Consider the following 20,120-nt stretch of genomic DNA (forward strand, 5'->3'; position numbering starts at 1 on the left):
GGTTTTTGAGTATTGAAGGAGTAGAACACACTTAAAGATAAGAGTTGGATGTGGGGACTCACATGGTAATCCGGGCGCCACTGCACCAAGGGGTTTTACATATTGGAAAAAGGGTTTCAACAAGCCAGGATTCCTGGGCTGCTTTCCCCTGCTTGGAGCATTTGTTTAAATCCCATCTGTCTGGTTCTGTGCATCTCAGCTGGAAGTAGAAACAGTAGCTGTGCAGGAGAGGAGTGTAAGTGAGCCAAGCTGGCTTTGCGGGGGCTTCTCAGGAACTTCCTGACCAGAACAAATTACAAATTCCTTCCTTCCTTCCTTCCTTCCTTCCTTCCTTCCTTCCTTCCTTCCTTCCCCCTCTCTTTCTCCCTCCCTCCCTCCTTCTTTCTTTCTTTCTTTCTTTCTTTCTTTCTTTCTTTCTTTTTGTTTGTTTTTTTGTTTTTGTTTTTCGAGACAGGGTTTCTCTGTAGCCTTTGGAGCCTGTCCTGGAACTAACTCTTATAGACCAGGCTGGTCTCGAACTCACAGAGATCCGCCTGCCTCTGCCTCCCGAGTGCTGGGATTAAAGGCGTGCGCCACCACTGCCCGGCCTCTTTCTTTTTGTTTTGTTTTTTAAGACAGGGTTTCTCTGTGTAACAGCCCTAGCTGTCCTGGAACTCGCTCTGTAGAACAGACTGGCCTCAAACTCACAGAGATGCACCTGCGTCTGCCTCCCGAGTGCTGGGATTAAAGGCGTGCGTCACCCCCACCCAGCCCAGGAAGGCTTTCACCCGGCACTCCAGAGACTGTGGCTGTGAACACTGGGAGAACCAGGGGGCAAGTGCGGCAGTGCTTTTTCCACCCTGTGGCTCTAGAGCCCGGTCCAGGAAGCAGTCGCTGAAATCGCGGCTTCTGTGGTGCTGAGAGCGGGCTGCAGCATATTGCCCTCCCCTCGGAAGCGGGAACTCGAGTGGAGCCTCCTGGATCGCCGATTCCCTGCCGCGAGACTCTCTGTAGAAGTCCTCGGGGACAGATGGCTGAGGAGAGCCATGTGTGAGGCGAGTGAGTCTTGGGTTTTGAATTTGCCGTTTTCAGATGGTTCAAGGGATAGTAACATTTTAAGAGAAGTTCCTCTGGACTGAAATACACAACGTGGTGAGGAAAGAAAGGTGAAATGAAAGCAAGGGGGGGCCGGTGTGGTGGTGCACACCTTTAATCCCAGCACTTGGAGGCAGAGGCAGGTGCATCTCTGAGAGTTCGAGATCAATCAGGGCACCTAGTGAGTCTCTGTCTCAAGAAACAAACAAACGCAACAAAAAGGTAAAGGATGAGAAAAAACACAAATTGTGGGTCTTGGTGGGGATAATAAGTTGCAACTAGAAAGCCGACGGTTCCAGGAGTCTACAAGGACGAACACAGCTGCCCCTCTGCACTTAAACACTCGTTAGCATAAGCGAACCCACCACAACCAGCATAGCCCGGGTCTGCACCTGCTGCCTCCTTATCTGACAGCTGGACGTGGAAGAAGCCCAAGTCCCTGGAGCCATGAGCCCCATCCAGGCTGAGAGGGCGTTTCAGCTCCTCTCACCTAATTATCCCTCGGAAGTAAACGTGTCTGCTCCACGTGACAGGGAGCTAGTGGTAAGGCCAGAGCGGATCTTGAATGTTTAACTCCAGTAGCGTCTGCTAGCTCTTGCCGTTCTCATGACTTCTAAAGTATTTTTTTAAAAAGCTGTCTTGCTTCCCTGTTCAATTAGGAACAGATTTGTTTTGAATTGCTTTCAGTGGCTTCATTAAGCCAGAATGTCACAGGGCTGGGGAGATGGCTCTGTGGTTAAGAGCCCCTCCTGTAAATTTGGGTTCGATTCCTAGCACCTGTATCTCTAGTTCAGGGGACCTGACCCCCTATTCTGGCCTCCAAGAACACCAGGCACAGACACACATGGCACAGAACTCCTCCACACATAAAATTATTATTTAAAAAATGTCACAGACACTGTCTAGCCTCAGCTCTCTTGGGTCATAGATTTAGGTTACTGGCCACTAGAGGGCAACCACCTTTCCTCAAATACACTGATTCTGTGCAGTGGGACCTCTATGTGCATACTGCAGGAAGCCCCCACACACAAACATGCTGTGACCCGTGTATCTGTTACCTGCTAGTATTAGACACAAATAGTTGTAATTATTTCAGAGTTAAGTCTGATAAGTTTTCAAATCCTTATCACTTTCAAGTGATAGGTAGATTTTTAAAAATATTTTTTATGTTTATGTGCACTAGTGGGTTTATCTATTTATTTATTTGCTTTTCAGACAGTGTCTCTTAACATAGCACTGTCTGGCCTAGAATTCATTGTGTAGATCAGGCTGGCCTGAAACTCACAGAAATCCACCTATCTCTGCCTCCTGAGTGCTGGCATTGTGTGTTTATGTGCACTACATGTGTCTGAGTGCCTGAGGAGTCCAGAATGGGGCGTTGGAACCCTTGGAAGTCTGGTGTGGGTGCTCGTAACCAAACTGGGGTTCTCAGAGCGACAAGTACTGGTAATCACAGAGCCATCTCTAGTCTTAGAAGTCAACATCTTACACTTCTCGAGACTTCTCAAAAGCCTGTGAGTGCCTGCCCACCTCTGGGGTCCTGGGCATGCTTGCTTTGTTATAAGGTGTGGGACTGAACCCAGGGCCAAGCACAGACGGGGCAGGTGTCCGCCTCGGGCGGCATTCTCAGTCCCAGAGACAGTTTTGACTTCAAAGAGAGAAAGACAGGAAGTTTCTATGCCATAAAAGGAAAGTTAGGCCACGTCTCTAACCCTCCCGGTCATCCCCCAGAATGCCACCTTCCGTCATGAGGGGAATCTGGGTATTTACCCTGCAAGCTCAGTCTCCCTCAGAAAAGCACCTCTCCCTTGTGACACACGTTTAGAACAAACCTATCTAATATGAATAAGTTAAGTCAATATATAATAGGGGTTATTTTTTTGCGTCTGAAAAAAATTTATTGTGCCCTGAGGTTTTAGTAAAAAGTAACAGTGTGAATAAGCACATTGTCGTGGTAATTATGAAATTCTGACAACACCAGGCAGGCCACTGTCAGATTGCTGAGCAATCTTTTCAAAGCTTTTCTCAGATTCCCCGAGCTCCACCAATATTCGGCTGTGGGTCTCTGCCTCTTTGATGAAGGCTGGACGAGGCACCGGTCTCTGAGCACAGCAGAACATCATTAGGAATCGTGCCATTGCCTTTTTTTGTGTGCTTGTCATGTTTGGTTCTATCTCAGTATCTGGGCTATCCAGGAGCTGGATCCTGGCTAATAGTTATTTTTTTAAACATAGAATTTTTTTTTTATTTTATGTGCATCGATGTTTTGCCTGCAAGTGTGTCTGTGTGAAGATGTCAGATCCCCCTGGAACTGGAGTTACAGACAGGTGTGAGCTGCCATGTGGGTGCTGGGAACTGAATCCCAGTCCCCTGGGAGAGCAGTCAGTGCTCCTAACCGCTAAGCCAACTCTCCAGCCCATGTAATAGCTATTTTTGAATACTGCCACCTCCCTCGTTGCTCTGTTAGGAGAGAAAGAAAAAGGGATCTTACAGAGCATTGTCTCTGAAAAGGGGAGTTGGGGGGGGTAGTCTGTGAATCACCTGCTATGGGGCTGCCTTGGCAGGGTGGCCGGTGGTTGGTGTCCTGGGTTCTGCCAAACCACCTTCTGCATGCTGGTGCTTACCTGTTACACCTAGAGCGGGCTTTGCCACATAGCATGGGGAATGTTCTGAAAAAGGATACATCTAGTTCACTCTGAAAAAGAAAACAAAAACATACGGTGAGAAGAGGACCCCAGACAGTCCCGTCCCCTGAGCAGACAGGGATGGCTCTGCCTCCAGCTTGGAGCAGCAACTGCTGGAGCCCAGGGCGGGAACCTGGAGCTGGAGACTGAAAATGGGAGGAAAGGAACAGAAAGCTGTGGGTTAGAGGGACGGCTGGGCTTGGTGGCTCATGTCTGTAATCCTGGGAAGCTGAGGCAGGAGGATTGCCACAAACTCAGGCCTGTCTCAGTTAACAGAGTTAAGATCCTGTCTCAAAACACACACACACACACACACACACACACACACATGAGTAAGCAGGAGAATAATAAATTAAATCAACGTTTGTAGACGAGGGGTCATCTGACACACCCCGAGAGCCGCAGCCACACGCTTTTGCCTCCATTGATTTACTTCCAGTTTATCTTAGGGAGGCAGGGAACAGGGACAGAATAGTCAGCGGTATCAATGGCAAACTCAGCGGTATCAATGGCAAACTATCGATAACAACCCAAGAATCTATCAAGGGGGGCATGAGCTAAGTAAATTATAGCCAGCAGCAATTGATGATGCAGATGTTTAATTAAAGCGATACAAGCTTGTGTATCTCAGAGGTACGGTGCACCTGCCATTTTTAATGCCCTAGGGTTGATCTCTACACTACAAAAATTAAATAATATTGTTGGACAGTGGTGGCATGTACACACCTTTGATCCCAGCACTGGGGAGACAGAGGCCTGCAGATCTCTGTGAGTTTGAGGCCAGCCTGGTCTATGAAGTGAGTTCCAGAACAGCCAGAGCTGTTACACAGAGAAACCTTGTCTCGAAAAACAAAACAAAATAATAGTAATGATAATAACAATAATAAATGTTAAAAAGTGGTATGTAGTTAATCGTTTTATTCAGGGATTCCATACCCATTGATTCAACCAAGCACTCTGAAATCCTTGGAACAGCTGCTCGTACTGAACATACACACTTTTTACTCTGCTGTGACTCTTAGGTGTGATTACTCATAAAGCATTCACTGGTGCTAGGTGCTGTCAGCACTTAGATGAGTCAGAGTTTATGGCAGTGTGTATGCAGGCTATACACACATACCAACCACTGTTCATGAGGGACTTAAACCTGTAGGGATTTGGTATGGTGGGGGCCTGGAGCCCTTCTCCCAGCTCTGTCAGGGTTATCCTGTGGACAGATGTACGTAGAGATGTCCATTCCCACAGTTACAGGTGCTGTGTTAAGTCTAAAGGGCAGATGTCCCTAATTGGTGGGCCAATTGAGGACCTTCCACCCATCTTGAAAACATCGGCTTGGGAGAGCACTTTGGGTTCAGAGTATAATTGAGATGAAGGTACAGAAAAATCTCACATGCACAGCCTGCCCACTTCTTAATATCCACTCACAGAGCGGGCTCTCTGTTCACAGGGAGGGGCTCTTGGTCACCCTGCTTGCTACAGCCCCCCCCCCACGAGTTCACACTAGGCTCCCCTCTGGCCAGTGCGCAGTCTGAATCTTAACAAATGCAGAGTGCCACAGATCCAGCCGCTTTTCCTCCTGCCGGTCTGAACTATTCTCGTCAATAAAACAGTTCTGCAGAGGGAAGAGGGAATGGAAATGAGATCATGTGTGGAGGGCGGGACAGGAAACCCGCCGCCTCTTTCACTGGGAACCTCCAGAACTAACCGGTTTGGCTTTTGTTTTTGGAAATCAGATGCTGATATGCTTTTCTTGGCGAAACACATTTCCAAATTTAAGATGTCGAAACTGTCTAAGATAAAAATAGCTCAGGGAGAATGCTTAAAACTTACAAAGCCAAAAATAAATCTTAGCTGACAGGCATCGTGGGTGAGGGTCGGGTCCTCTTTCCTTCCCCACCGTCTTCCCTCTTGCTGTCTTTCTGCTCTGATTTGATCCTGAGCGGGGTCATCCCGGGTCCAGCACCAGCCCTTCACTGTCACCTGGCTTAGGTTAAATTTGAACCTTGAATTTGAATTCTGTGGTTCACGCAGTCCCCACCTCTCCTAGAATCGCAGCTGTAATTTTGCATGTGCTGTTTATTTTCAGTACTGAATGCAACAGTGTCTGGGCCTCCTTTTGTTCTTCCTGCTGGAAGGCATTTTGGAAGTTATACACTTCCTGGGCAAGTGTCACCGTCCACCCGCTGGGGACAGAAGACCTGTGATGTCACAGGCCAGAAGCCATCTTCCAGGCTCTGACTCTTAAGGCAGAGAATGGCTGACCACAGTCTCATGCACCAAAAAGACAGCTTCCAAACTTCAACATGTGTCAGAATCACCAGAAGGTTGGCAGAACATACTGAGGGGACATGGCGGAGTTTCTGATGCTGTGGCCTGGGGCAGGGCCCAGAGCTTGGATTTCTAGCCAGCTCCCAGTTTATACATCTGGCCGTGGTGCCAGACTCTGGGGTCACAGCACTGAAGCAATGAGAACGGGCTGGGTCCCTGTGAGGAGCTTCTAACATTCATCTTGGGCTAAACAGTTGTGGGGTACCGGGTGGGACAGAAACACAAATAACAAGCAGCCCCCCCACCCATGTTACCACCAATAAAACAGAGGTTTGGATGGCAACGATTCTCCTTTTATTTTGCATGTTACAGGTGTTCTGTCTGCATGCATGTCTGTGGACCCCATGTGTATCTGGTGACTATGGAGGCCAAAAGAGGGCATCAGATGCCCGGGAACTGGAGTTATGGATGACTGTGTAGCCTCCATGTGGGCGTTGGGAACCAAACCCATGTCTTCCACTACAAGTACCCTTAACCCCCAGCCTTCTCTCCAGTGTTCCTCCCGCCCTGCCGCTTTTCCTTTTGTAGACAGCCTGGCCTTGAGTTTGCTCTGTAGTCAAGGATAGCCTTGAACTCTTGATCCTCCTGTTCTATTTCTAAGTGCTGGTTGTCAGGTGTGTACTGCCATGCCCAGATTGGAAATGGTTTTTTTTGTTTGTTTGTTTTTGTTTATTAAGACGGGGTTTCTCTGGTTAGCCCTGGCTGTCCTGGAACTCACTCTGTAGACTAGGCTGACCTCAAACTCACAGAGATATGCCTGCCTCCCAAACTCACAGAGATCCTCCTGCCTCCCAAGTGCTGGGATAAAAGTAGCATGCCACTACTGTCTGATTGGAAATGGCTCTTTTTTTTTTAAATATTTATTTATTTATTTATTATGAGTACAATAGTCTGTCTGTGTGTATGCCTGCAGGCCAGAAGAAGGCACCAGACCTCTTTACAGATGGTTGTGAGTCACCATGTGGTTGCTGGGAATTGAACTCAGGACCTTTGGAAGGGTAGGCAATGCTCTTAACCACTGAGCCATCTCTCCAGCCCCTGGAAATGGTTCTTAAAGTAAAAAGGGTTCTGCTCTCTTAGGAAGGAAAACAGGAGGAATATAAAAACAGCAAGTCAGAGGGAAAATGTCCTGATGGGCAGGAAAATGCACGAGGGACTTGGTTTTCCAAGAGTGGCTTTGTGCAGCTTAGGTTTCTGTCAATTTGACAAAAGCTAGAATTATCTGGAAAGAGGAACTTAGCTAAGAAAATGCTTCCATTTCCAGAAAGCCTTTGGGACATTTTCTTGATTGGTGACTGGGTGGGAGTGCACAGCGCAGAGGGGTGTGTGTGTGTGTGTGTGTGTGTGTGTGTGTGTGTGTGTGTAAATGTGCACACCACCCTTATGGTTTGGGAGTTATAAGAAAGCATGCTAACATCAAGGGGAGCATGCCAGTCAGCAGCATTCCTCCACGGCCTCACACTCAGTTCCTGCCTCTAGAATTCTGCCCTGAGTTCCTGTCCCAGCTTCCCTCAGCCATGCACTGTGACCCGAGAGCTGTAGCTCCCCAAGTTTCTTGGTATTTCTCACAGCAACAGAAGCAGACTGAAACAGTCTTCTTCATGAAGAACTAATGCACACATGGGTTTGTAACACCTATGGTGAGCAGAAGGGGCAGCAGTCCAGCACCATTTATTTTAGTGTTTGCATGTTGATTAAATTAACACACAATACTGACAGATATCTGAATGACCCAATTTCTGGAAAACATTCTTAGCCGTTAGACTTACCACTCGGCTGAAGTACTCGTCTAAAACTTCTACGAAATTGTGTATGAATTCATAAATGGCCATCTCATTCTGAAATAAAAGGAGAGCGTAATTTTACCATGCCCTTAGTTAACAAAAAGTCCAAGGTTTTAGGGCACAGGGTTCAGTAGAGATGTGAGAGGGAAGAAACATCCTAGTCGCTGACGTGCACAGGGCCTACAACTGCTCTGTAAAATATTATTGTCACCGAGGATGGAGCTCAGGAGAGTCCTGGTCTGGGATGCTGCCTCACAGGCGTGAAGCCCAGGGCCTGTAATCCCTGGTCTACCGGAGACACTGTCTTAAAACAGGAAAGAAAGGAAGAGAAAAGAAACAAAGGGAAAGATGCTTATTAGTGAAAGAAATACAGGAACCCTTCACCACTAAGACTTGGGCAGTCCCTGTTGAACTGGTCAAGCTGAAACTACGGAGCACAGAGCAGAGCTGTGAGCTCCACTCTCTCCTTAACCAGCTGCCGGAAGCAATCTCCCAGACTTTTCAAGGCGTGGACAGAAACAGCCCACTGAAATTTCAAAGGTTTTAGATATCAAACTCTCCTCCGTGGACTCCATGGCCATAGGTGCTGGCCTGAGTCCCAACAAGGTGAGCCTCACCTGAGTGGTAACCACAGCACGACAAGGATTATATTTTGCTGTGATTTCTGATATGTCAGCAGTGTCTTTTTCTCCCACGTGTGTGTAGCGTGCACATGTGTATACACATTGTGATGTGTATGGGCACATGTCTGCGTGTGCATGTGGAGGCCCAAAGCTGGCTTCTGATGTCTTCCTCAATTACTTTCCACGGGATCTGTCGGGGTAGAATCAGCTCACCTCCTCCTGGAGGTCACTGCCTCTGTCTCCTGAGTGCTAACCTTACAGGTGGTCACTATGCCTGCCTCGCTGGTTTGTGGGTTCTGCAGGGCTTTTCTCTTCCCTCCAGCCTTCTGTCCTCAGCTGAGGCCCAGGTAGTCTGAAAGAGGTTTACTAGTCCTTGGGGAGCGAGCAGAGAAGAAACTTGAGCTTGGGGAGAATAAAAGTCTCTCATCGTGCACGGGCTTTTCAAACATCTTACCTCGGTGTCATTGACTCCGACCACGATGAAGAGAGCTGCATATTGCCGATAGATCAGCTTAAAATCCTTATATTCAATGAACGAGCACTAGAAGAAACACAATGAGACATTAATGTCTGCTTGAGAGGTTTCTTCGACCAACACACGTAATTCCTCGGCTGGGTCTGAGAGTCTGCCAGCACATCCCTGGAAGTTTAGACATTACAACGTTAAATGGCCTCGGCTGGCTCTGACAACAGTCAGCGGATTACTTAGGGGCATCTTTAGGAGGAGGAAAAGCGGTCTTGGAAAAAAACCCAAGTGACCACTTGGGTTCCCCTTGTGCCTTTCCCCCCCCCCCCCCCCATTTCCTGGCTCGCTGTGGTGCTCCGCACAAAGCTGATGAGTATTAGCATTTGAAAATGCTTTAATGTGGAGAGGCACAAACTTGGTGGTGTCCTCTTTCCACCTTTCCATGAATTCCTGGGAAGCACTGAGATCTGCTCGCTTCTGTTCTACTGAACAGTCCTGGAGGAGCCAGCTCAGGCCATCTTATCTCCTACCATCCGTCCATCATCTACCAGTGTAGATTATTTCATAAATTATGTAATGGTGGCCTTTGCACAGCAGATGCTAGACAAGATTTCCCACTGTAAGTACTGCCTCTTATGAATTAATAACTGCCTTACTACTTCTGACCTATAGATAAAACAACACTTTTCCTCATCCATCTTCTTCTTCAGCCTCTGTACGAAGGGTCATGGGAAGTCCCTGGGTAGCCCGAAGGCTGACGGCACAGTGTAAGTTTTCAGTGTCAAGGTATGCTGGGCCAAATGTGATTGAGCATGAACTTAGCTGCTTTTGCTCTAGGATACATTCATTGCTCTTGGGCACCCAATGTACCTGGGAATGAAGCTGAACCTTTTGACTAGGGGAACTGAAGATTTTCCATGTTTTTTAAATAGTCATTATTTCTATTGAGTGTATGTGTGTGCCTGAGTGTGTGTATGTATGTATGTACATATGTATGTATGTATGAGTTATTATTTATAGGTAATTTACATTGCTATAGATTCTTGTATACTGATACAAATATAAATTATATTGAATATGTTCTTAGTTTTGTCTACAATATTTGTATACCTAGGCAAAGTTATTTTGTCATATTGTATGCATGCATGTTTCTACCTCTGCTTAAGACATTTGTATATTGATGCAATTTTAGGATATATTTATCATATTGCAATATACATTTCTACCTCTGATCAAGATACTTACACATTGTTTACATTTTGAGGTCACTGTCCTCATTTGTTGCACAGTTGTTTAAAGATTGTTTAATATTCTAATATGAAGTCTTAGTCTTTAAGCTATATAGGTATTAAGAATTATAGGTCAGGGGCTGGAGAGATGGCTCAGTGGTTAAGAGCACTGGCTGCTCTTCCAGAGGGCCTCAGTTCAATTCCCAGCAACCACATGGTGGCTCACAACCATCTGTACTGAGATCTGGCGCCCTCCTCTGGTGTGCGGGCATACATGGAGGCAGAATGTTGTATACATAATAAATAAATAAATCTTTTAAAAAAATAAAGACAAAATGAACCAGTGAAATTAAAAAAAGAATTATAGGTCAGTAGCCATCCATGTTTGTCATACTTAGTTAGACTAATAAGGTTCAGATACATAGAGATTGTATTCTGCATAGATAAGTAATCTTCAATCACTTCAAAGAGCTGTAGAATATAGCATTTAAGTAACTTAGGGTTCTGTTGATGTGAGACATGATTGCTCCTGGCAACACTGATCTATTCCCAAGAAAGTGTTGAGTATCCACTTGGAGTTTGTCTTCTTCTTGGAACAACTGGCCTTTGGGCAAGGAACTGCCCATGCATCGACCACTGACAAAGTGTATGATGTCTGGACGGGACAAGCAGGATACAAGATAAAAGACTGTCAAATCCTGCCAGTCCAGGGGAAGATGGTTTTAAAATTTTCCTGCCTCTGAAAATGGTCTGTCAGTTATTCTAGGCCTTAGCCAAAGTTGGTTGCTTCAATGATGCAAATGAGACTTTGGGTGATTGCCCAGGCAGCCAGTTGTCTCCATCATTGTTGCACATTGTGGAAGTTGCTTGATTGCACTTCCCGCTTACTCAAGTAATATTATCTCCCGTTTCGGGTCTTTGATGGGGTTGAAGACTTATAGTCGTAGATACTTTCCGCTCATGAGTTGGCCATTTTATTTATAATACAAGACTTAGGATAATTATTGAAACATTTATCACATGTTTCTTCCTTGATATAGTTTATGCTGGATGTAATTCTAATTTTTATACTTGATATTTGTTCTTATTGTATATAATTTTGTATTAGTCTTAGAACTCTTATTTAAATAAAAGGGGGTGGTGCTGTAGGAAATCTTCAGCCAGTAGCCTTTAAGTTATCAACCCACTTGGGCATGGCCTCTTATACTATAAATGCCGATGCAAAGTGCATGCTCACACTCTTTCTCTTCCGGCTGCTGGATTCAATTGCTGTTCCCAATATGAGCAGAGGACTGTGATCTGTGAGTCTACCCCTAAATAAATAACCCTTTATTATATTCAGTTCTGGATCCCTGAAACTGGAGCTATGAATGGTTAGGAATCACCATAGACTTCTGGGAATTGAACCCTGGTCTTCTACACAAGCAGCAGGTGCTTTAACCATGAGCCATCTTTTCAGACCCTAGTCATTTTGTTTTGATTTGACACAGGTCTTATAGCCCATCCTGGCCTAGTACTTACTCTGTAGCTCAAGCAGGATCTCAGAATCCACCCGAGCACTGGGTACAGGGTATAGGTCATCACGAATGGCTACGGAACAGGTCTCAATCTCTCAAGAGTTTCTGACATAACAAAACAAGAACCTACTACATCTTTGGACAGAATAAAACTGCGGTGATTTTATGATACTCGGGTACCTGATACCAGAAGTCCAATGGTTTCTTTTTAAAATAAAAATAATTTTAGAGTACCCCCAAAATCTACCAATATCTTTATTCCAAAGGATGAATTTCTGGAAGAAATGCTGTTTAAATTACGGCAGGTCTGCGGACTGTAGGAAGACTCAAACATGTCTCTAACATGTTTCCTGCGTGTGGTGACAAACACAGTTCCTAAATGAGTTCCTATTTCCACCTGATGCCACCGAGCAGCGTGTGCCCACAGCAGGCCAAGTAGTGATGCGAAAAGGAACCAGGAGAGGCTGCAACTGGAGAACTCACTTGGAAGCCAAGGGAAACACGCTGGTAACACTATTGAGTGTTGACGCAACTCGGTAGTTGACGACAGCTGATGCTCCCACGGCAGCCTCTCAAAAGAGGCAAGAAGGAGAACGGGGAAGAAATGGGTGACTCCGACTTTGCAACAGTCGTCCAGAGCTTTCTAATTGATTTCCTAATAGGATTTGTAGTAAATAAATTCTCTAAGTTCTTTGCAAAATGATTCAGGTTTTTTTGTTTGTCTGTTTGTTTGTTTTGTTTTTCTTTGTGTAGCCTTGGCTATAGAATTAGTTCTATGGACTTGGTTTTTAAAATGGGCTGCAGTGTGGCAGAGCATCCCTACTAAGCGCTGGATGCCCTGTGTAGAAGCCCCAGCCCCAGGAAACCATTCTTTATTATGCCAATGATGCATTTAGCCTCTAGGTTCCAGCGGGAGGAAGAGATTTGTTATTTTGTATGAACTGTTAACGTCCATTTCCCTTATCTACATAATAAAAAAAGTGGCTCAAACTAAGTTTGTTTTTAAATCACTTGTCTGGTATTACATTGGCTGCATATTTACCAAAGAAGGTAAGCAGAAAAGAATGGTAATCCACATGGAAATCGCATTATTATCCCCTGGCACCCTGCGGTCTTGAGTCTCCGCAGACCTGACAGTCATCTGACCTTCCTTCCTGTTTTGGCTTTCAGAAAGCCACGGGTCAGCCTCAGACACTGCTGAGAGCTCCAAGGGCTGAATTCATATGAACAAAAAAAGAAGATTGTGTCTACAAGCAGGAGTAAATTTAGCAGCCACTTCTATCTATCCTAAATAGCTCAGCTATCCTAAATAAAAACCCAGGACTTTCCTGGTTTGCCTTTTGTTTTTCTCTTACTGGGATGGGAAGAGCCAGGCTTCTTTTCTCTTCATGTTCGATTGTCCCTGATGGCCCTGGAAGGAACACAGCTCAGAGACGATAATGGCCCTTGAGACTGGCCAACCTGTGGAGGCAGAGTGGCCTACCTTATGGAAAGGACAAAAAGCCGCAGACACTTACTTGTTGGCTGGATCGAGACAGACAACTCTTGATGACCTCCGTTTCCAGAAGTGTGCGCTTATTAATCTCCACGTGCTCATAGTACTTAGACAGTCGGGTCTGCCCCTGTCTGTTCACCATAAGGAAGAACTTTATCATTTTCCCCCTTTGATCAGTTTCTTTCCAAATAGAAATTAAAAGTAACAGCAAGGGATGCGTGCGGCTACAGCCTGGAGAATGAGAGAACAACAGAAAGGCGAAAGGCAACATTACATTTCTCAAAGGCTCACCCTAAGCCGGGTGGTGGTGGCACACGCCTTTAATCCCAGCATTCGGGAGGCAGAGGCAGGCGGATCTCTGTGAGTTCAATGCCAGCCTGGTCAACAAGAGCTAGTTCCAGGACAGGCTCCAAAACCACAGGGAAACTCTGTCTCGAAAAACCAAAAAAAAAAAAAAAAAAAAAGCTCACCCTAAGCCTGTTCCACAGATGAGCCAGAGGAGACAAATACGTGGCAGAAGCAGGACGAAATGAGGTTTAAATAAACAGAACCATACACAATTCCCACCAGCTCCCACAAAACAACTCTGAGCACATGCAGCCCTTCCACTCAGACATGGCCAATTTGTTCATCATCAAGTTTGACAGGTACCGAGTTGAAGTACAATCTTATTTATTTATTTATTTATTTATTTATTTATTTATTATGTATACAATATCCTGTCTGCGTGTATGCCTGCAGGCCAGAAGAGGGCACCAGATCTCATTACAGATGGTTGTGAGCCACCATGTGGTTGCTGGGAATTGAACTCAGGACCTTTGGAAGAACAGGCAATGCTCTTAACCACTGAGCCATCTCTCCAGCCCCAATCTTTTTTTTTTTTTTGAGACAGGATTTCTCTGTAGTTTTGGAGCCTGTCCTGGAACTAGCTCTTGTTGACCAGGCTGGCATTGAATTCACAGAGATCCACCTGCCTCTGCCTCCCAAGTGCTGGGATTAAAGGTGTGTACCACCACCACCTGGCTTGCAGTGCAATCTTAATTAGTCTTTATAATAAAAATCTGGAGTCAGATATTGAGCGATCAGAGAAGCCCAGCAGTCATCCATTTTACGGCTACCGAACCCTCAGACCCAAGGGTGATCCTGTCTCTATGAATCCCAAGACTGATGGCTCTGACCTCCTGTCTCCTCCTGCCTTGTAGTCCTCTCTCCGCCCAGCCATATCACCCTTTCCTCCCCCTTCCTAGGGCTGGGATCAAAGGTGTGAGCTCTGTTACTCTTTTAGACCGGATCAATTTCGTGTAGCCCAATTTCTTGAACCCACAGAGATCTGTCTCCCGGAGTGCTGGGATTAAAGGCGTGCGCCACACCGCCCGGCTGAATAAATCTTTTTGAAAAAAGAATGGCCATAGGAAATCAAGCTGCTCACATGGAATAAGAGCTTTAGCAGTCAGTTAAGGAGCTGGGTGTAGTATGCACACTGTGCCCTGCACTCAGGAGCCGAGGCAGGAAAACTGCCACGTGTTTGAGGCCATCTGGGCTAAAGAGTGAGCAACTCTGTCCCAAAAAACAAAGGAGAAGTTATGCTAAGGAGCCTGAGCTTCATTATTGGCTGCAGGAAGATCTAAAGCAAATATTTCTTCTTTAGTGGTAGAATAAGCAATATCAGCTGTCGCCAAACTCTTCTAAAAGGCCCAACAGCAAACTGTGCTCTGAAACCTGGAAGTCATCGCCTCTCCCGAGACTTAGGACAGGGGCTTCTGTCATTCTCAGTTTAAAGCTCAGAAAAGTGACCACAGTCTGCACTATACTGGGTCTGAGGCCAAGTCTGCAAATTTTTTTTTTTTTTTAAAGAGTGGAACTAAGATTCTAAAATGAAGGCTGGAGAGACGGTCTGCCTTTAAGACAATTCGCAGAGGACCTGGTTTGGTTCCCAGCACACATGTGGCAGCTCATAACCATCTGTGACCCCAGCTCCAGGGGATCTGATGCCGCCTTCTTCTGGCCTCCGCATATGGCATTTCTACATACAGGCAAGGAAAACTCTCTCTCTCTCTTACACACACACACACACACACACACACACACACACACACACACACACACACAGAGACAGAGAGACAGAGAGAGAGCGCCTCTACAGTAAGCTAAGCTCTTTTGAAATAGGCAGTTTGCACAGGAGAATAGAACCCCGGCCAAGTTACAGAGGCTGAGGCATATCACCAGAGAGAAAGAGAGAGACAGAGAGAAAGAGAGAGACAGAGAGAGACAGAGAGAGAGAGAGAGAGAGAGAGAGAGAGAGAGGCGCGCGAGAGCGCCGAGGCACATAGTCACAGAGAGAGAGAGTGCTGAGGCACATAGTCACAGAGAAAGAGAGAGTGCTGAGGCACACCACCAGAGGGAGGGAGGGAGGGAGAGAGAGAGGGAGGGAGAGAGAGAGAGAGAGAGAGTGTTGAGGCACACCAGGGACAGACTACTTTGCTGTAGGTTGGGCAAAGAAGCTAAGTCAAGCTAGACACTAGTAAGAACTTACTGCTGGGGATTTTTATTCACTTAAGATTAAGAGAATGTGTTACCTAAAAGCTTGAATTTTTGAATAACAAAGCTGGCGAGTTATGGCTTTCCCACAGGCTTGCAGTGTTCCTCCAGTTGGCCTGACCTTCTGAACCCCAGCTGGACAGCTGCTTCTGGCTTAAGGACGTGAGATGAGATGACTCGCAATGGCACTTGATCTCCTACAACTGTTTCCTCTATGATTGGAGCCATAAATAACATTATGAAAGATAATTGCCTTTTTTTTTTTTTGAGACCAGGTTTCTCCCTAGGTGTTCTGGAGCTAGCTCGGTAGACCAGGCTGTCCCCGAATTCACTGAGTGTCCACTAGCCTCTGCTCCTGAGTGCTGGGATTAAAGGCGTGCGCCACCACTCCCAGGCATATATTTGTTTACACCTCAGTTCCCATTCCCCACAGGGCTGGGGACTGACCCCAGGGCCCCACACATGCTATGCGAGCAGCCGCATAGCTCTAACAGACACTCAGTACTGTTCTATAAAAGGCCAGGCGCGGTGTAGTAAGGCCTGGGGCTGCAGTGTTCAGTCAGCTTGCCGTCTAGACCAGCTCACCCAGGGATGTGACAGCTGGGCCGTGTGGGAGGCCTGTGGTCATTCACTCCCTTTTCCAGGGAGATAACCTCACTGCTGTGTGTGGAAGTGCCACACATTCTGTGGTGCTTAGTCACAGGTTACTTTTACTCTCGCCAGAGACCAGCCAGTAGCCAGGGTGTGGCAGGTATGCCTGTTATCCCAACGTTTGGGAGGTGGCGGCAGGAGGGGCAGGGGCTCCAGCTCATTCTCAGTGCTGTGAGTTCAACGTCAGCCTGGGACACATGAAATTTAGGTCAAAACACTAACAATACCAAGAAGTTATCATCCTTTCAGTAAAGTTATTTTACTTTATTTATTTTCGAGACAGGGTTTCTCTGTAGCTGGTCTTCAACTCACGGGGATCCACCTGCCTCTGCCTGGGATTAAAGGCATGCGCCACCACCACCCAGCAAATTATTTTGTTTTCTTTATGTGTGTATCTGCCAAGTGTGTTGGATCCCTGAAGCTGGAGTTACATGTGGTTGTGAGTCACCAAACATGGGTGCTGGGAACTGAACTCGGGTCCTTTGCAAGAGCAGCAAGCACTCTTAACTGCTGAGCTCTCTCTCCAGCCCAAGTTATTTTATTTTTATTCATGTAATAATGCATCTTTACTTTTATTTTCTATTTATTTATTTATTTATTTATTTATTTATTTATTTATTTATTTTTGATTTTTCGAGACAGGGTTTCTCCGTAGGTTTTTTTGGTTCCTGTCTTGGAACTAGCTCTGTAGACCAGGCTGGTCTCGAACTCACAGAGATCCGCCTGCCTCTGCCTCCGAGTGCTGGGATTAAAGGCGTGCGCCACCACCGCCCGGCTTTATTTTTAATATGTAATACGGCACGTGCCTTTAATCCCAGCACTTCAGAGGCTGAGGTAGGAGAGTCAGGAGTTCAAGGCCAGTCTGGGCTAAATGAAACCCTATCTCAAACAACAATGACTAATATGAACAAATGGAATTAATTGCAATTTATTTTTAAAGTAATAGAATTAGTGGATCATGACGAGGAACATACTTCCTTGAATAGGAATGAGCCAGAAAGCAAAGAAAAGGCAGCAGCTCAAAAGTCTATTGTGGTGTTTCATACGTGTACCTCAATGTGCTTGGCTCTTGGTTGGTACTGGCCCTCCTCCCACCATGCCAGTGTTCCAGCCTTTCCTACTGCTGCTGTGAGGACATGCGTATCCGAGTACCCTGTATTGTTCCCTCTTCATTCCCTTCTCGAGCCTCTCTCTCTCTCTCTCTCTCTCTCTCACACACACACACACACACACACACACACACAAAATCACCCCTAGGTTCTACACATGAGGAAATACTGCAATATTTGTTTTTCTAAGTCTCAGCAACATATTCTTTATAATTCTTTAAAATGATTTCTTTATTTGGCGTAGAATGGTGGCGCATACCTCTATTCCCAACACTTAGGAGGCAGATTTTGGAGTTCTGAGGCCAGCCTGGTCTACAAAGCGAGTTTCAGGACAGCCAGGGCTATATATAGAGAAACTCTGTCTGGAAAAAAAATTAAAAAAAAAAAAAAGACATGGCATATGTATGTGTATGCATGTGCATACACATATACAAATAACAAATTTAAATCAATTACAAATATACTTGTATTTCAATGGTCAGGCAAAAAAAAAAATAAAAACATTTCAACAGGATACCCATGGTTCAAATTTTGCCTTAAATGTCGTGGCTGCACTAAGTGGAAAGATGAGCTGGAAGAACTCCTGCTGAGTTGTTACATCAAGGGATCAAATTGCTTTCTGCCTTCCAGGACCAGCATTTTCCCTTATTGACTTTAAGAGAAAGGATGGCAAACAAGGACATTTGAATTGATACTCATCAGGATACAGGTTTTCAAAAGAACAGTCTACAGCACCCACATGCTCATACACAATCACCAGAGTCTGTAGGCGTGCACAGGGAAGCCAAGTGGAGCGCTCAAGTGTCACTGCTTTAAAGTCCACAATCGTCAGGATAAACAAGAGATTCTGTGGAGACTGAAGAGACGGGAACCTGCGTGCAGTAGGCACCTATCCCTGGTTAGTCATCAGGGAGGAGCAAGCTCAAACACTCACGAGACCGAGATAAGACAATCAAGAAGCCACACCTAGGCAAATGATGGAACAGGGATGAACTTCCTGTGTTCATGAACTCTGTGTTCAACAATGCAGGACTGCGGAGGGTGTTCTGACTTGGCAATGAGGTAGGAGGTTCCGCACACAAAGAAAGCGTGTGTAGAACAAGGAAGAATAGACAATGGAAATTCCACCAGGGAAAAACACCAGACAAAGCAAGCCAGGATGACCTAATAAGGAAGAGCTCAAGAGGAAGAGAAACAGAAAAATAATTTGTGTGAGTTGTACACCTCTGAAGGCCAGATGATGACAACTGGTCTCTTCCTAAATGGCTTTCTACCTTAGTATCTATATTATCTATCTATCTATCTATCTATCTATCTATCTATCTATCTATCTATCATTTAATCTGTTATTAGTGTGCAGACAGAGGTGTGTGTACCATAGTACATGTGAAAGCGGGTAGACAACTTTCAGAACATCCAATAGCTTTGGGAATGATTGGGAAATATTCTATTATTCTTATTAATATTCTACTTTTTTTTTTTTTTTCTGAGACAAGGTTCTCTGTGTTGTCCTGGAACTCACTCTGTAGATCAGGCTAGCCTCGAACTCTGACTTTTCCCGGACCTCAAACAATCCCTCTTGTAACACACAAACACAAATCCTTGACCAAAGTATTTCCTTCTATGCTGTCTAAAAGTTAATGGGAGACTCTACCACTACCACTTAAAAAAGCAAATTCCTGGCTGTCTATCTAGATGGTTCTGTGGGTCAATGGGCCTGCAGCCAAGCTTGACAACCTGAGTTTGATGCCTAGCTCACACACAGTGGAAGGACAGAGCAAACCCCACAGTTTGTCCTCTGGTCTTCCACCCAGGAAAGCCACCCGCCCCCAAGTATAATACACGCACAGGCAGACAAAGTAAGTAAGTAATAAATAAACATGTAATATTTGAAAAAGGGAAATTCTGGTTTTGGGATATAGCCTATTGGAGCTTGTATAACAGGCGTCGAAGCCTATGGTTCTAGCGCTGGGGAGGTAGAGACAGGTGCACCAGCTACATAGCAAGTTCAAAGCCACTGAGAGAAAACTTTCCTCCGCCTAGAAACTGAATACTAGTTAAGTACACAGTCAGTACAGAGTGGAAGCTGAGAGCTGGGGCTGGGGCTGGGCTGTTAGGACTCACGGTTACTGCTGACCAACTCTGTGCTTCTGGCACTGGGACTAACAGGTGTGCGTCCAACCCAGGTTGTTGGGAGGATTAAAGGAGTTGGCAGATGTGGTGTATTTTTAGTGTGTTGGGCAGAGGACCAGTAGCAAGGTCCGAAGTGCTGGCTAATCTCCGCAGGACATCACATTGCCTTTCCCCAGTTACCCACATGGCATGGACCACACGGCCAGCAACCCAGGTGATCGGTATGGGATTGCGAACTCCGTCAGCAGAGCTGGAATTCAGATGCTTTGTTTGGGACATGGTAGCTCAGACAGGCCTGGAGCACTCTACAGACCTGAGGATGACCTGATCCTCCTGCCTTTCCCTCTCAAACGGCTGGATTACAGGCATGTGGCCTAGCTGGTGGTTTTAGTTTTCAGTAGGACTGAGGACTGAACTCAGGGCCGTGCACGTGCCACGCCAGCGGTCTACTACTGAGCTACAGCCTTCCGTAGTTTTTTTGTTTGTTTG

General features: G+C 45.9%; 1 protein-coding gene across 7 annotated transcripts in view; it reads right to left on the reverse strand.

Moving 5' to 3' along the window:
• Nucleotides 1-20,120, reverse strand: part of Ap4s1 (adaptor related protein complex 4 subunit sigma 1) — a 42,652-nt gene that overhangs the window by 3,745 nt on the left and 18,787 nt on the right. For 2 of the 7 annotated variants that reach the window (XM_050138838.1, XM_050138839.1), the window contains exons 2-6: nt 13,223-13,431; nt 8,948-9,034; nt 7,856-7,924; nt 3,699-3,769; nt 63-218 (exon numbers count right to left, since the gene is read on the reverse strand). In XM_050138838.1, coding sequence (XP_049994795.1) covers nt 63-218; nt 3,699-3,769; nt 7,856-7,924; nt 8,948-9,034; nt 13,223-13,431 — 592 coding nt within the window. Of the gene's footprint in view, nt 1-62; nt 1,115-3,698; nt 3,770-7,855; nt 7,925-8,947; nt 9,035-13,222; nt 13,432-15,672; nt 15,951-20,120 lie in introns of those variants that run through there. The other 5 variants (XM_050138843.1, XM_050138842.1, XM_050138837.1 and 2 more) reach the window with 4 other exon arrangements.

This window comes from Alexandromys fortis, unplaced genomic scaffold (genome assembly GCF_014885135.2).
Source record: "Alexandromys fortis isolate MF-2015 unplaced genomic scaffold, M_Fortis_MF-2015_v1.1 scaffold_35, whole genome shotgun sequence".
NCBI lineage: Eukaryota > Metazoa > Chordata > Mammalia > Rodentia > Cricetidae > Alexandromys > Alexandromys fortis.